Source organism: Polypterus senegalus, chromosome 6 (assembly GCF_016835505.1).
Source record: "Polypterus senegalus isolate Bchr_013 chromosome 6, ASM1683550v1, whole genome shotgun sequence".
Lineage (NCBI taxonomy): Eukaryota > Metazoa > Chordata > Cladistia > Polypteriformes > Polypteridae > Polypterus > Polypterus senegalus.
In genome coordinates this window covers 104065446-104083374 of record NC_053159.1, presented here as the reverse complement: position 1 = coordinate 104083374, position 17929 = coordinate 104065446, and the positions used below count along the sequence as shown (strand labels likewise).

The 17929-nt window shown below is 40.4% G+C and overlaps 2 protein-coding genes across 5 annotated transcripts in view; one reads left to right on the top strand and one right to left on the bottom strand.

The window, feature by feature from the left end:
- The window catches only part of nf1a (neurofibromin 1a), a 405866-nt gene that overhangs the window by 126791 nt on the left and 261146 nt on the right, over nucleotides 1-17929 (bottom strand). The gene's annotated exons all lie outside the window — the stretch shown is intronic.
- On the top strand, nucleotides 3929-12513 carry LOC120531351. 2 transcript variants are annotated; one of them, XM_039756667.1, is made up of 2 exons: nucleotides 3929-4090; nucleotides 9970-12513. In XM_039756667.1, the coding sequence occupies exon 2, from the start codon at nucleotides 9985-9987 to the stop codon at nucleotides 11611-11613; it is 1629 nt and encodes a 542-aa protein (XP_039612601.1). In that variant the 5' UTR covers nucleotides 3929-4090; nucleotides 9970-9984; the 3' UTR covers nucleotides 11614-12513. The 2 variants fall into 2 exon arrangements, with proteins under 2 accessions (XP_039612601.1, XP_039612602.1); XM_039756668.1 differs by having other exon boundaries at nucleotides 9967-12513.

Sequence of the window (17929 nt, the reverse complement as noted above, 5' to 3'; positions counted from 1 at the left end):
ATAAACGATCTAAAACAAATGGACTATCATTTGAATCATTCTGGTTGCATGTGTTCTTCTGTTTTAACTCCTAGTGTTTAAAATATGTTTGGTTTCTCTACAAATAAACACAAGTTTAGATTTAAGTAAATTTTGTTCTTATCTCAATGAAGCTGCCTTTTTGTTTACTGACACTTGCAGTTGCTAGAGTATCAAACGTTCTATAGGGTGAAGAATTGGAATACTTGTCCTTATTACATAGGACCCTAACCCAGGGCCTAAGTATTAAAAGCTCTGCTAATTCAGGTTACATCCTTTCTGAAGTAGCAAACTGGAACAAGATGGTGCTCTGCGGACCAAGCGGGAACCGGCTCCTGTCTATTACAGTATTTAAGCACAATATTTTTAGGGTCACCAGCCCTGGTAGGAACGGTTCACCTCTTACAGTGGAAAGAACTGAAAACAAGATTGGTCTCACCCATTGCTAAGGTATTCAGAAGTTTAGCCCTTAAGCGGTGGAAAACTGGATTAGTCCTGGAAGAAGGGTGTAACCTGCCACTGTTAACAGTACTAAGTGTTAAATCCTTTCAGAGGTGAAAAACAGAGAACAAGATTGGTTTCAGCAGCATGTAGGTTGACTTTTGTTAAGGATTCCAGAGTTAGGTATCACAGGCTGTACATATAAAAAAGATTAGTAATCTCTGGAACATAATTTAGGTATTTTCATACCAAATATAGGAACACAACATAAGAAAGTTGAGCATTTTGAGTATGAGAAAAGTACTATACAAGTATAAAATGTTATCATCATAAACATCAGTAGAACATAAGCAGCATTAAATGCACAGCACTGACAGAGCAGCAATACCAAGAGCATTGTGCTACTGTGCACTTTAACAATTTTAATTAAAGAGGGATTTTACTGGATGAGACTCCAACACTTTTATTTTTGTATTCCTTTCGACAGTGGATACTAGCCAATCAAGTAAACATGCTAGTATTCTGTTTTGTTTGTAAAATATCTTATAAAAAGTGACTTTCCAGGAGGATCCCCAGCTGTGTAGTCACAGTAACAAAGAAATAACATTCACCATCCAACCTCTGCTCCTTAGGGACAAGCTGACTGAGATGGGAGTAGACTCACACCTGGTGGCATGGATCGTGGACTATCTTACAGACAGACCTCAATATGTGCGTCTTGAGAACTGCAGGTCTGACACTGTGGTCAGCAACACAGGCACAGGAGAGCCGCAGGGGACTATACTTTCTCCGGTCCTGTTCAGCCTATATACATCAGACTTCCAATATGACTTGGAGTTCTGCCACGTGCAAAAGCTTGCTGATATCACTGCTATTGTGGGCTGCATCACGAGTGGGCAGGAGGAGGAGTACAGGAAGCTAATCAAAGACTTTGTTAAATGGTGCGACTCAAACCACTTACACCTGAACACCAGCAAGACCAAGGAACTAATGGTGGATTTTAGGAGGCCCAGGCCCCTCATGAACCCCGTGATCATTAGAGGAGACTGTGTGCAGAGGGTACAGACCTATAAATACCTGGGAGTGCAGCTGGATGACAAATTGGACTGGACTGCCAATACTGATGCTCTGTGTAAGAAAGGTCAGAGCCGACTATACTTTCTTAGAAGGTTGGCGTCCTTCAACATCTGCAATAAGATGCTGCAGATGTTCTACCAGACGGTTGTGGCGAGCGCCCTCTTCTACGCGGTGGTGTGCTGGGGAGGCAGCATAAAGAAAAAGGATGTCTCACGCCTGGACAAACTTGTTAAGAAGGCAGTCTCTATTGTAGGTATAAAGTTGGACAGTTTAACATCTGTAGCAGAGTGACGGGCATTAAGCAAACTCCTGTCAATCATGAAGAATTCACTGCATCAACTGAACAGTGTCATCTCCAGGCAGAGGAGTAGCTTCAGTGACAGACTTTTGTCACTGTCTTGCTCCACTGACAGACTGAGGAGATCGTTCCTCCCCCACACTATGCGACTCTTCAATTCCACATGGGGGAGTAAATGCTAACATTATCCAAAGTTATTGTCTGTTTTTACATGCATTTTTATTACTCTTTAATTTAATATTGTTTATTTTTATATCAGTATTCTGCTGCTGTATTATGTGAATTTCCCCTTGGGATTCATAAAGTATCTATCTATCTATCTAGTGATTACAAGGACTTCAGACCAGTTGCTTTTACTTCATACATCATGAAGACCATTGAGAGGCTGGTCCTCTGCACCCTATATACAAGACTTTCAGTATAATACCAGCACTTGCCACCTACAGAAATTCTCAGTTGACTCCTTCATCATAGGCTGCATTAATAATGGAGATTTGTTATAGTACCAAAGGCTTGTAGAGGATTCCATCTTGTAGTGCAGGGAGAAACACTTGACTCAAAATTAGAAAGACAAAAGAGCTGGAGGAGGACTTGTGGCCTGCCAACGAGCCTCTGTGACCAATCACCATTCAGTGGGAGAAGTGGTGCAAAGCTACAAGTGCCACAGTGGAGCTGTACAAGAACGGCCAGAGCAGACTGTACATCTCTTTTGATGTATGCAGCAAGCTGTTGAAAATAGTCTATCAATCCTAAGTAGCCAGTGTATTGTCCACGTTGTGGTCTCATGGCAAAGCACCTTGAGTTCACAGACACTCAAAAACTGGACAAACTTATCTGGAAAGCCTGCTACATAACACTGTTAACTCTGGAAATAGTGGAAGCTGTTGTGAAAAGAGAAGGGTGGCAAAATTGGATGCCATCATGAAAACTCTCCTCCATTTCCTGCAGGAAGAGCACTTTGAGAAACAAGCTCCTTCTACCACAGTTTGCTAAGAAGCACCTCTGGAGATCTTTTCTGCTCGCTACTATCATTCAATTCAATGCTTCCACCAAACATCCTAAACTAAATGCTTATACTTGTTAAATGAATTTTGCAATTTCTGCACAACATACATTTATTGACATACATTTATGCATTTACCTATCAATTAATAGATTATATTATTTGTCTTGTATCAGGATATCCTGGATAAATCATGTATTGATTCTGCCAGAAAGCATCACTTTTGTCATATGTGAATTTACCTGCCAGATAGTTATTGTAATTATTCCTGAAATACAACAAATGACTAAATTAAATATACATTTTTTCATGGGCATTTCAGCTTTTAAACTTAAATCTACATGGAAATTTTGCTCTTAACAGATGAAGCCAGTATATAAGTGCAGGCCACGCCTTATCAAGTAGAGAGAACCGGCTAAGTGCATTATAATGCAGTAATATCACAAATTTGATCCAGAAATCTCTGATAAAAATGATGTTATCATTAGTGATGTTGTAAATCTTAATTAAATCTGCCATCTAAGTCTAATAAAGAATCAAAGCACCATTTAGTGGCTAAATGTTGACTGTGGTTCAAGGCACATGCTAACAGCACTACAGTATAGTTCAAATGATCTGAAGCTGACTTTGGTACAACCCATAAAATATTAAATAGTAAAATACAATATTTTCCATGTTTCTCTTTGCTTTTGGGAATAATGGAAAATATCATTAATAAGGGATGGTGCAACTTTTTATCTGTTTATAAACAAGTGCAAGACTTTACGGGAAACTTTACATATTTTTTGTAAATCAGCACATTCTGCTTTCTCAAAAAGGAGTTAAGAATTGAAGAACTAAATTCTCACAGAAAAGTACTGAAAAGAAAAACCTTTTTAAGTATAGCGATCACTTAAATCTCTGGTGGATATGAAGTTATTTTTTCTTGTGCACATCATACATTCTGCACATCAACTCGTCCCTCAGAGATAAAAAGCAAATGGTTGACTAAACCAATTTTGAGTAACAGTTTTCACACATTTCTAATAGAGCCTTCACATCACCTCCCCCAACTTCCTGCAATTTGCAAACTTGTAGTTCCGTCTTGTGTCAGTGACTGAGAATACTACTATTGAAAACATTACAGGAAGACAATAATACAGGAATTTTAACTTGTCCAGTAGATTTTCATGAACCAGCAAATTAAACCAGTCTGCTAAGCAAATATAAAGCAACTAAGTACATCTTCAGGAACAATATATTGTCTACAAGGGGTAAGTCAGAAAGAAAGAAAGAAAGAAAGAAAGAAAATACATTTTTCAGTAGAAAACGTGTGTAATTGAGGTTTTGTCATCACACAATGTTTAAAAAGTGTAAAAAAAATATCTACTGCTTGCAATATAAATGGGTTTTCTCAAATTAAGCTGCTTTCTGATACTAACACAAATGTATTATAATATTATAAAGTATTATATTGTATATATTATAGTATTATAAAATATTACAAATATTATAAAGCAGAAGAGATGTAAAATAAATGTAAAGACTTTTTAAGTATGAGACACTTGCATGCCATTGTTAATATTAGATAAAGTAAAGTTTTCAGATAAAGCAACTGTGGTAACAGCAAAGATCATTAGTTTATAGTTTGTCACGAAGATTAATTTAAGTAAATAGGAGCCTATTATAGTGTGCAATCATTTCCTGATCATTTATTTCTCATTTTCAATATGATGCCTCAGTAGCAAACGATTTACCTAACATAAACTCAACTCTGAAAACTCTGACCAGAAAAAAATATCTCCCCAAAAAACTGTAACAGCAGATAACAGGACAGATCCATTACTTAGCTATATAACCCAAAACTGATGCAAACAAATGAAATTTTATTAATTTTGTCCGTTGCAGACTGACTGTTTTTTCATAGAGCTTTAATGTGGGTAAGGCGTTTCCATATTAAGTATTTATTTTAAATGTACAACGGTGTAAACACTAAAGACTATCTGGTGAGGGCTCAATGAAAGGTTTAAATCACACATTCTTTTAGTGATTGCAAGGGTTTGGTGCATGCTTTTTGAGTGAATTTTACAGTTACATCTGGAAAGTACCTTGTTATTTACTTTGTCAAAATGCAAGCAGATCTGGTTGTATAAAACACAGTTACCATTTAGTGCCTTTACATGTGCAATATTAACCCTTTTGTTTTTTTTTTTTTGTTTTTTTTTGGAAAAACTTGAATATTTTTCTCTGAGAAACCAGGTTAATACATGTTCATTTCTCTGAGAGTAACCTGGATATTTGGCCATGTAAACCCTTAACTGGGTTATAGTGAAATATTTTGTACTCTACACATGTCTGTGCATGTGTTAGGGTTGCACAGACTTTCAGTTGTCATGGGTAGAAGATACTTGAAGTGTCTACAAAGATCAATTTCCTGAGATAAATGCTCAGGCAATAGCATTAATCTTTCTCCTAGTTGAAATAATCTCAATATTTCAGAAATAACTAAATTTATCTAAATGAACTAAATGTGCAATGCTAAACCTTGCAGCACAATCTCAGGAGCAGCAGTGTAATGAGTTAAAAGTAATGTGGGTTAATGTTTTCATCCTATTTTTTTTTTTGGAAAAAATTGATCTATTTGTATGGAATAATTACAATAAAATTAATAAAATTAAAAAAAAAAAAGTAATGTGGGTTAAGTAGTCTGATAACATTTTAAAGTAACGAGTAATCTATTGTAATATTTATTCTACTGAAGTAAAAATATACAGCAACACTGGGTGTAAGGAAATAAGGCAAAAGTTCCGGTACGCCATTGTTGTGCAAGGCTCAATGGCACAGCCAAGCAAAAGATTGTGCTATGGCAATATGGCAACAGAAACCTATTAATAAAGTGACAATTTAGTTTTCATCCATCTATTTGCTATAATATGTTGAAACAGTGTGATCAGGTGACGCAGTGACGTATGATAATCTTTGGTGGCTTGGGTCAGGGATGTAAAAAGAGAATTAATGTTTATTACAAAAAGCAGGAAAATTAGTTTCATGGTTTATATATGGCCTTAGGGTTTAACAATTGCTAGTCAGTCAAATGTGCTGTTTATAATTTAAAGAAGTAACAAAAAAGTAACACACTTTGTAGCACGTTACATTTTAATAATAAGTAACTTGTGGTAAGAGAGGCTCGTGGCTTGCCAGCATATTTTAAATAAATAAATAATGGACTTGCTCATGCTGGGGAGAGAAGCAAGTGCGAGTGACTGACTCAGAAGATGGCTCGTCCCCGGGTTGGTGTTAGGCAGTCAGATGACTCTGCGCTGCTTTTCCTGAACGTGCAAGTGATCTGATTGTCTTATTATCAACCCCGGGGCAGCAATCAACTGATTGCACCTGCAACTCTCCCCATTGTATAAAAGGAGAGTGAGAAGACACAGAGGGTTAGAAAGAAAAAAAAAAAGAAAAATGAAGGGAGAAACAGAGGTTAAAGGGATGAATAGATGGTAGCAAGCACGCAGGAAGGTATGAGTGAGAGAGAAAGAGTGACAAGACACAGAGGGGTGGAAGAAAAAAAAGAAAAAATGAAGGGAGGAAAGGATGTTAAAGGGATGGATGGAAGAGAGCAAGCAGGAGTGAAAGAGAAATAGAGCAAGAGCCAATGCACTTTGAAAGGAAGCAGGCAGATGGGAATGGAGCCCCAGAGAGATGTGTGTGTGGCCAGCGCTCAGAAGGGGCTGAGGGGTCACCAGGTAGCAGAAGTGTGCTCTTGCTGGGAGGAGCGATTGCCAGGACAGTGCATTTTCACCAGTTGCAGCCATTTGGCAACAGTGGGCATGGAGCAGAGCAGGGCTCAGCAGCAGCCCATGGAACAGGGACTCGGGCCTAGACAAAAGGTTGTCTGTGCCTACTGGTGGACTTCTTCCTGGACTGCAAGGTCCAAAAAGGGCAAGTCAAGGAGACGTCAGTTATAAAGAGGCACCAGGGCTCCGAGTTTTAAGGCCAGTTTCTTTCCTGTGTTTAAACTTTGTTTTATGGATCTTCCATTTATTTGTTTTAACCTCTACTATGAATAACTTTAATGTCTTAATGGATTATTCATTTATTATGAATTTTGCACTGCACTGTTTTGTTTATTTAATTTTAAAATAAAAGCATTCAGTATGTTTTGCACTTAACCCTTGCAATGTGTTGCATGTGTTTGTCCTTATCTGCCTGGCTCATCCAGTTTCGTTATCAATGGTGATGGGTTCAAGAGGCTCCCAAAACAGAAGTGAGAGCATGGAGCTGAGCTGCATTGTGACATATCTATGAAATATTTATTTTTTTCCCTAAATAATGTAGCTCAATTCACTTTTAAAATTAATGCACCCATCTTTTTTTAGCATATTTCTATAACATTGGAGTGTTTTGCCAAAGGGTACTGCACTTGTAAATGAGAGTTTTTAAGAAAACATGCCTCTGCCTTAACCAGGTTATTCACCTTATTCCTAGTTTTGTGTGAGAGAAAAAATAAAGCTGAGAATGAATACAAATAGTGTGTCAGAAATGCAAAATAACAAGAGTTAAAAGAAGCTTTTTAAGATAACTTTTTTGTGAAAATGCTGTTTACTCAGTCAATATGAAAGATTTCCCATTTACGCCAAGGATGAAGCTTACTTTGATACTTCTACCCTTGTGGATTGTTTGATTATTTTACAGTATTTTTTTTATTTACTGTGCTATGCATTACATAATCTGACAATTTAAACAATTTATTGGACAGGTTTTCTTAAAGAACAGACAAAATATCAGTAGAATGATTAATTTACTGTATTTCAATTTAGAAGCAAGAGATAACAGATGTCTTCAGACAGTTGTAAATACTTGCCTTCCTGCTCTCTGCTACTAAACCTAACTGATTTCTCTTAGCATCAGTATGAGTGTGCACTTTGTTATGAATTTAAACATTTAATTCTTTCTACTTTTCAGTAAATGAAAAAGAAAGACTGTAGATGTTCTTTTTTTAAAACTAGCCTTTAGAGACATCTCTTTAAATTTGTCCTCTAACTTAAGACTAACCACTGAATTGTTTTTATTCTACTAAGATTTAAAATAAAAAAGCCATTTTTCTGAAAAAGTACTATGGCTCATGTTAAATATTTAAATCTAGAAAAAATATACAAAAGCAACTGTCAGCTTAAAAAAAGTAAGTAATTTAAAACCTCTTCCAACAATTATTGAAGTATTTATAACAAATACATTAAATACAAGGTTAGATGTAATTTATAAAGAAAACTATCAGGATACATGTGGCACATCAACAATAACAGACCTTTAAATTGATATCTTTTAGAAATAATAAAGGTCCTCTAATACTATTCAAAAGTAAGAGTTCCCATTATAGGTAATGAATAGGGAAGAGACTTATCCAATAATGCAATTTAAATTGCCATTCAGGCTTCACGACAGAATGTTCCCACAATATAAAATCGTAAAAAAAATGTACTATATGTTTAGTTTTATTTATATTAGACATTCATTAATCAAAACATTGCAAAATAAATTCAAATCAGTATGCACAATACATAAGTTTTAACATATGTTTTTGTAAGCTTTTTCCTTTGCATTAAAATAAAATAAAATAGTCTTAAATTTTATAAAGAACACAGAGATGGAAAGGCACACACCAAATGACAGTTAAGATCAAGAACGGGTGCATTTATTTAACAATGAAAAATTGCACTATGAGAAGTAGCACTTTCCCACAGTTATGACCACAGGAAACAGCTCATAAAATAGCAGACACAAACTGGCAACTAGGCACAGCTATTCTTTCCCCTGATCCTCTGCCACTGCTGCACGCTGCCTCTCCTCCCAATCCACTGAAGCTCATTTATCTTCTGCTGCACATTACAGTTCTTGTAAAATGTATCACAAATAATTCCAGGGTTTATGGAATGCAAAGCTCAGCTTAGTTGTGTGACAGGCTGCTGTAAATCATTCATCCAGCAAACCTATCTTAATGGTATTCTTCTGACTACTTCAATATAGACAAAATATTTGCACTGTAGTAACATGTTACATGATGATTAGCACATGTAAGTAAGAATTCCTCTGTATCCTTGACAATAATGACCCTATAAACCTATAAGTTACTGCCCTGAGAAACCAACCAAATTTAAAAATATATTTTTGTTTTCTGAGTTAATATCAAATATTGCTTCAACATTGGCTGTAATTTTATCCTGCTTGAATGCCTTACTGACCTGTTAGGTGTGGGTTATGACTGCATCTTTGAAGAACTTATAATGTTTTATTTCCTTTTAAGAAAAATGATATTCATTCAACAGCTACAAATTTAGCAAGGACAGTAGCAGAAAAGCAAGCATTAGGAATCAGTTTTACCTTAGTTGAAGTTTTTAAAACCCTGATTGAAGTCTCCAGGTTTTCAAATGATGTTTTATCTTAGCTTTTGTGTTTCATTTCAGTCATGAGGCAATGTCTTAAAATACACGATACAAGGCCAAATGCCATATTGGCAGTATTTTGTATTGACATTTTGTCTCTCTAGCAATGAAGCAATGTTTTAACCATGATTATGTTTCAAAACTCTGTGCTAAATAGATTCAGCAGGAAAAAAATAAACAGGTTCAGACCCTATCAACTGCACTTACCTCCTTCATTCCCAAACAATCTTATATTTATCTTATATTTCATGAAATTGGGGTGTTTAAAATTGTGCAGGTGTGGTTTTCTGCCCAGGATACTGCAAGCACACGCTTTGACAACACAGGACTCGAAACTAAATGCCACAACATGTCATCTGTCATAAACTAACATCCATCCATCCATTATCCAACCCGCTATATCCTAAGTACAGGGTCACAGGGGTCTGCTGAAGCCAATCCCTAGGGCACAAGGCAGGAAACAAACCCTAGGCAGGGCGCCAGCCCACCGCAGACAACTAACATTCATTATGATATTGTATCCACATTTTAATATTACTTTTAGATAAAGACATTTTTTTTATATTACTTTTAGGTAAAGACATTTTTTCCTAAAAAAAAAAAATCATTTAATAGATCCCAAATGTTTCCTTGAAAAATTACAATTGTCATCTGCAGCTTAAAACAATTTTGAGAAACTAATATTGTTCTTTTTTTCTTTTAAGCAGCAAACTTCAAGCAAAATGGAAAACAACAGTACTGTCACATTTATCATGTTTGTGTGTGTGATTCTGGCAAGGAACTCAGAGAACTCCACCATTCCAACCAAGTACATATCAAGCACAAAAATGTTAGAACGCATGCAAAGCACTGAAAGAAAATTCCATACAAATCCAGGAACAAATGGACAAATTCAAATAACATCTGCTCCTGTACTTGAGCAAAATAGTGCACATATGAACCCTAACCCTGATAATGAGTATGGAGAGACGATTGTGAGGAGTACAACACATAGACCAGTTACGGTAATAAAAAGATCAACAAAACAAGTTGGCAATCGTTTTACACATACTTCAATAATTCAGGGTAACACAAACATTGATCACATTACATCATACAACAATGAGATTCCATCTAGCCAAACCAGGCAAGATAAAACAGCGCAAAGGATAATAAAAATCAATACTGAAAAAGCAAAGCTGCTCAGCACTGAAGTCTGGTCTAGTCATGCTCTATATAAGAGATCATCTAATTATGAAGTGGCTTCTACGAGTGCTCCCATGTCACAAACACCACATTTTTCTCTCCCAGTGAGAAGCACATTACAGAAAAAGCATTTTGTTACATCTTCTATAAAGGAATCAACAACAACATCTCCACTTCTAATTCAGACATCAAATATTCATCCAAGGACAAAAGATTACACACTAGAAACGTCTTCTCACACTGTGTCCAAGACAAGCACAGATTTACTCAAAATTCATCAGACATTAACCCTAATTAGTCAAACTTCTCAAAGATTTACTGGTAAATCTAAAGTAACTCACAGATTGACTTTGACTACCAATTCTCAAGGAAAGATAACACAAATGGAGAAAAAAACTGAATCTCAACAAACATTTTCAACAAGAGATAATACTTTGTACATTTTAACATCAAATATGGATACCTCTTTACAACCTTCAAAAAGAAGAACTAAATCTAACAGTGCAAGACAGGGGATACAATCAAGATCACAGGGTGCAGGTACAGCTGTAGCTGCCATCATTGGATCCTGTTTCATCTGCCTGCTGGGAGTGACTGCCTTAATTCTATATCGTAAAAAGAAAGCTGAGCAGAAAAGAAAGAAGAATTCAAACTGGGCAGGTCCTAGTCCTTTCTTAGATGGCCAAATCATTAATCAGATTCCAGGAGAAGATGACGTAAAATTGAACAGAACTTTATCAAAACGCATTTCCCTTGGAACATTCATTTCACACAGAATCTCCAAACATTTTCCTTCACTACTAGAACAAGAGCAGCCACAAACAGGATTAGAACTTAACAGCTCTTTTGTTAGATGCTCATCTGACCAGGAAGACAATGTTAAGGTGCAAAAATCTACCGATGTTCCAGTGTGTTCTGATGAAACAGAAACTTTCAACTCTTTTCAAATACAGAAAGGGCAGGAATCCGGTAGTTTGGAAGACACAGAGAAGCAAATGGAAAAATCAAGTAATTCCTCGTTAATTCTGACTAATACAACCAACTTGTCTGATATGCAAAATACTGTACCTGAGAAGCAAACCACCACAAATGATAACAACCTTCAACCTACAACTACAGGAGAAAGTAACATGGCTCCACCTCAAATGGATCTAATACAAGAGTGATGTTAATGGAACTTTCATTTACATACCCATTTAAAACAGGAAAAAAAAAAGAAGAGGGGGCTCTACCTCTGCCTCCCAAATCTTTATCTGACTCTTCGATTTAGTTAATGCTCACACAAGATCTGTACACTGATCAACTACAACATTTATATATAAAAAAAAAAAAACTTCCTAATATTGTGCAAAGGCCCCTCGTGTCATCAAAACCAGATCTGATCCATTGAGACATGGACTCCATAAGGCCTCTGAAGGTGTACTGTGGTATCCGGAACCAAAACATGAACAGCACAAGACCTCCTGTTTTGGAGATGCTCTGACCCCGTCATCTAAGGCACCACAATTTGACCCTTGTCAAAGCCGATCAGATCCCTATGCTTGCCAGTTTTTCATGCTTCTAACAGAACATCACATTCAAGAACTTACTGTTCACTTGCTGCCTAATATATTCCAACCATCAACAGGGGCCAATGCAACAAGATAATCAATGCTATTCATATCATCTATTTAAGGGTTTACTGTAAAGTTGTGGCTAACTGGTGTATTTGGAACTAGATGACCTAAATGACTTAAACACGAATCTGGATATATTTCAGCAAGAAACACTTACGGCTAACAAATATTTTTTACTTTGCTTCTATAGTACTACTAAAGGCATGGATATTTTTTGTGTGTAAAATGCTACATCATACAGATTTTTGAGGCTGTTATTATAGAGGATCCTGTTAAACCTTCAAATGACTGCTGACTGTTTATATAATCATACATAAATAGCTAACCTTAAGGTGAAATGTTGTAATATTTAATTCATACTTTTTACAAACCAGATCTGTTAAAAGCTGATTCAAGGCCAATGGGATTGCTTATTAATATGCACAAATAAATATACTATAGTTACTCAAATCTAAATTGCTATTCAGTTTTAGATGCACAGATTCTGAAATGCAGCTAAAAACACCACACCTCAGTATTCAGCTCTGGCAAAGGAACTGCAGAGACTGATTTGCACCTGCTTTCTATGAAATTCATTCATCCATTTTCTAACCCATTTATTCAGTTTAGAGTTGTGGGAAACCAGTGCCTCCAACTTATTAAACTGAGCAAAGCGGTAAAGTCAAAAGGTGTTCTTACTGGTGTGAAACTAGAACTTATTAACTAAACTGAGTGCAAATTTAGGGTGAGTTATTTGAACTTCATACAGGACAACAGAACTGAAAGATCAAATATCAAAGTGGTAAGTAATTACTTTATCTTATATACTGTATATATAAAACATGTACAATAGAATGTGAAGTAGAACATTTTTCATATTTTCTTTTTCTGCTACAATTTTTTTAATAACAGTGGTATTTGAATATGTGCCTGTATCTTGCACCCATTTTAAAAAGTCTAATATATACAACAACTATACAGAACTAGAAGTTGTCTCTGCATACCAACTCAGATTATATAAGATGCAATTCGTACACACACTTTTATACTGCCCATCAAACCAATAATGAAGGAAAAAATGCAGACTTCTTAAAGAATGCCTTGAATTAGCTAAAAACCTTTAGAGATTAAATATATTTATTCTCACATAAACTGCAGAAGCATAGTGAAATTATCCATCCATCCATCCATCCTCTTCTGCTTATCCGAGGTCGGGTCGCGGGGGCAGCAGCTTAAGCAGAGAGGCCCAGACTTCCCTCTCCCCGGCCACTTCTTCCAGCTCTTCCGGGAGAATCCCAAGGCGTTCCCAGGCTAGCCGGGAGACATAGTCCCTCCAGCGTGTCCTGGGTCTTCCCCGGGGCCTCCTCCCGGTTGGACGTGCCGAACACCTCACCAGGAGGCGCCCAGGAGGCATCCTGATCAGATGCCCGAGCCACCTCATCTGACTCCTCTCGATGCAGAGGAGCAGCGGCTCTACTCTGAGCCCCTCCCGGATGACTGAGCTTCTCACCCTATCTTTAAGGGAAAGCCCAGACACCCTGCGGAGGAAACTCATTTCAGCCGCTTGTATTCGCGATCTCGTTCTTTCGGTCACTACCCATAGCTCATGACCATAGGTGAGGGTAGGAGCGTAGATCGACTGGTAAATTGAGAGCTTTGCCTTACGGCTCAGCTCCTTTTTCACCACGACAGACCGATGCAGAGCTCGCATCACTGCGGATGCTGCACCGATCCGCCTGTCGATCTCACGCTCCATTCTTCCCTCACTCGTGAACAAGACCCCGAGATATTTGAACTCCTCCACTTGGGGCAGGATCTCCCCCCCAACCCTGAGAGGGCACTCCACCCTTTTCCGGCTGAGGACCATGCTCTCGGATTTGGAGGTGCTGATTCTCATCCCAGCCGCTTCACACTCAGCTGCGAACCGATCCAGAGAGAGCTGAAGATCACGGCCTGATGAAGCAAACAGGACAACATCATCTGCAAAAAGCAGTGACCCAATCCTGAGTCCACCAAACCGGACCCCTTCAACACCCTGGCTGCGTCTAGAAATTCTATCCATAAAAGTTATGAACAGAATCGGTGACAAAGGGCAGCCCTGGCTGAGTCCAACTCTCACTGGAAACGGGCTCGACTTACTGCCGGCAATGCGGACCAGGCTCTGACACCGGTTGTACAGAGACCGAACAGCTCTTATCAGGGGGTCCAGTACCCCATACTCCCTGAGCACCCCCCACAGGATTCCCCGAGGGACACGGTCGAAAGCCTTTTCCAAGTCCACAAAACACATGTAGACCAGAATCTCCTCGAAGCCGTCCGAAAGTCGTTCTCCATAGCCTCCAAACTCCTCCCATGCCCAAGTTTTTGCCTCAGCAACCACCGAAGCCGCGTTCCGCTTGGCCTGCCGGTACCTATCAGCTGCCTCCAGAGACCCACAGGACAAAAAAGTCCTTTAGGACTCCTTCTTCAGCTTGACGGCATCCCTCACCGCCGGTTTCCACCAACGGGTTCGGGGATTGCTGCCACGACAAGCACCGACCACCTTGCGGCCACAGCTCCGGTCAGCCGCCTCAACAATAGAGGCACGGAACATGGCCCATTCGGACTCAATGTCCCCCACCTCCCTCGGGATGTGGTTGAAGTTCAGCCGGAGGTGGGAGTTGAAGCTACTTCTGACAGGGGACTCTGCCAGCCGTTCCCAGCAGACCCTCACAACACGTTTGGGCCTACCAGGTCTGACTGGCATCTTCCCCCAACATCGAAGCCAACTCACCATCAGGTGGTGATCAGTTGACAGCTCCGCCCCTTTCTTCACCCGAGTGTCCAAGACATATGGCCACAAGTCCGACGACACGACCACAAAGTCGATCATCGACCTGAGGCCTAGGGTGTCCTGGTGCCAAGTGCACATATGAACACCCTTATGCTTGAACATGGTGTTCGTTATGGACAATCCGTGATGAGCACAGAAGTCCAATAACAAAACACCGCTCGGGTTCAGATCAGGGGCCATTCCTCCCAATCACGCCTTCCAGGTCTCACTGTCATTGCCCACGTGAGCATTGAAGTCTCCCAGCAAAACGAGGGAATCCCCAGAAGGTATGCCCTCTAGCACCCCCTCCATAGACTCCAAAAAGGGTGGATACTCCAAACTGCTGTTCGGTGCATACGCACAAACAACAGTCAGGACCCTTCCCCCCACCCGAAGGCGGCGGGAGGCCACCCTCTCGTCCACCGGGGTAAACCCCAATGCACAGGCTCCGGGGGGCAATAAGTATGCCCACACCTGCTCGGCGCCTCTCACCGGGGGCAACTCCAGAGTGGTAGAGAGTCCTGCCCCTCTGAAGGAGATTGGTTCCAGAGTCCAAGCTGTGCGTCGAAGGTGAGTCCGACTATATCTAGCCGGAACCTCTCGACCTCGCGCACTAGCTCAGGTTCCTTCCCTTTCAGAGAGGTGACATTCTACGTCCCAAGAGCCAGTTTCTGTAGCCGAGGATCAGACCGCCAAGGTCCCCGCCTTCGGCCACCACCCAACTCACACTGCACCCAACCTCCTTGGCCCCCTCATACGTGGTGAGCCCATGGGGAGGAGGACCCACGTTACCTCTTCGGGCTGTGCCCGGCCGAGCCCCATGGGTGCAGGCCCGGCCACCAGGCTCTCGCCATCGAGCCTCACCTCCAGGCCTGGCTCCAGAGGGGGCCCCGTGACCGCGCCCGGCAAGGGAAAACGTCGTCCAAGGTTTTTATTCTTCATCAGAGGTTTGTTGAACCGCTCTCTGTCTCATCCCTCACCTAGGACCAGTTTGCCTTGGGTGGCCCTACCAGGCATAAAGCCCTGGACAACATAGCTCCTAGGATCATTGGGACACGCAAACCCCTCCACCACGATAAGGTGACGGTTCTAGGAGGGGCTAGTGAAATTATTGTGCCACATTTGTAATGATGTATAAGTATATACAGTAAATAAATAAGGGTTGCATAAAATAATTAAATAAACAGCAAAAATAAATAAATAAATAAATACACTAAATAAGAATTTAAAAAGTAACATACAGTACAATTACACATAATCTAGCATGTGGGTATAGTACACATGGCATGTATGAACAGGTTACTGGGAGTTCGGTAATCTTATGGTGGACTCGAAGGAAGAGCTGTTTCTTAAGTGGGTGGGGTGATGATCTGGTAGTGCTTCCCAGAAAGCAGAAGTGAAAACAGGGGATGAACTACATAACTGTTATCAGAGATGATGCATTCAGCTATATTTAGATAACTAGCTAAGTGGATTTTATAAAGTTAAAGAATATCAGATCCAATGGTTTTAGTAGCTAGTGTGGAAGATGGCCCGGTCACACACAGATGGACATCGTATGTTCAGCCAACACACATTTATTTACAGTAATATTTACAGTTCGTGAACTCCCCAGTGCCTCTTGCACCGTTCCCCCAATGTCCAGGGCACACAGTCCAATAGCCTTCTGGCCGCCTCCAGTTCTCTCTCCAGCTCCGTCTTTCTTCCACCCGACTACCGCTACTAAATGAAGGGAGGCGGCCCCTTATATAGGAACCCAGATGGGCTCCAGCTGCTTCCCGGCATTCCTCCGCAGACACGCCCCAGTGTGGCGGAAGTGCCAGCTGCGCACCCAGAAGCCCTCCGGGTGTCCCCTGTCTTCTTCCCCCCAGCACTTCCTGGTGTGGTGGAAGTGCTGGGCTCCAGGTTTCTACAGGCACCGGGGCGCCGCCTGGCGGTGGCCACGGGTCCCTACAGGGCTGGGCTTCCAAGCCCTTTACCCGTGGCCCCCAACGTAACCAGGGCGGTCGCCCCCTCGCTGTCTGGAGGAGGTACAAGCCCTCCTCCGGTTCTCCTGGGCGTCCCGGCTGAGCTCCAGCCCCGGACGGATGCCACACTAGTTTAGTACCCAGTCCTTTGGAGGAGCTTGTGATGTTGGCAAGTCAGGCTACCAAACCATACTTAGTCAGGATACATTCAATATCATTACACTTAAGAGTTCATTAGTGGTTTGTTTCCTACCCCAAAGCTCTTTAAACTCCTCAGGAAAAAAAGCCTTTGCTGAGACCTTCTGAATATGCAGATAGTGTTGACTGACCATGAAAGACAGTCGGTGACCAGGACACCAAGGGACTTAAAGCTGCTGTCTGGAAAAGGAGCCACTGAGGTGGAGGGGAGTGTGACTGTCTTCATTCCTTGTAAAATCAACAATGACCTCCTTTAGTTTTGGCAAAGTTCAGGGAGAGGTTGTTGTTATGGCCTCATAACCATTTGCGGTGGGGAGATATTCAGTTAGGCAGAAGCCAGCAGATTACTCTGGCCCAGGCAGAATTGTATTTTCTTAAAGCACTGCAGCACCATACTTGAAGAAAAGTACAAGCTGAAGACATCAGTGTACACCTGTGACGTTTGGGTGTTGCTTGCCTTTAGGATGCAGGAAATGACACCATCTGGGCTGACAGCCTTGTGGGTATTAATCTGTTTAAAGGTATTAATCAACACACTGCATTCATGCAAGTCATTTTGTGAGGTGATCCGGTAGTAAAGTTTGTTCAGCTTGATCTTTATGGACTGAAGGGTAGCTAGCAGGAAGGAGGGGATCAGAGGCCAGTCCAGGCACCACCACAGCCTGTTCAAACCACAAACCAGCCTTTTTCTCTTTTGCTGGGTCTGCTGATAGTCAGTATTGTTCCACCCATAAACAGAGTTACAAACAGTATCTTCAGGTAAGTCTCAGATATTAAGGTTTGCTCAAACAAACACAAACACAAAAAAAAGACGAAAACACAGAGTAAATGGAGAGAAACTAATAATGTCCTGGCCTTATTCGGTGCCATCTTCATTACTTTTATATAAAAAAACAATCAGGAATATTAC

Coding starts and splice junctions, on each gene's coding strand:
- LOC120531351 (XM_039756667.1), top strand. CDS start 9,985: ATGGAAAACAACAGTACTGTCACATTTATCATGTTTGTGTGTGTGATT.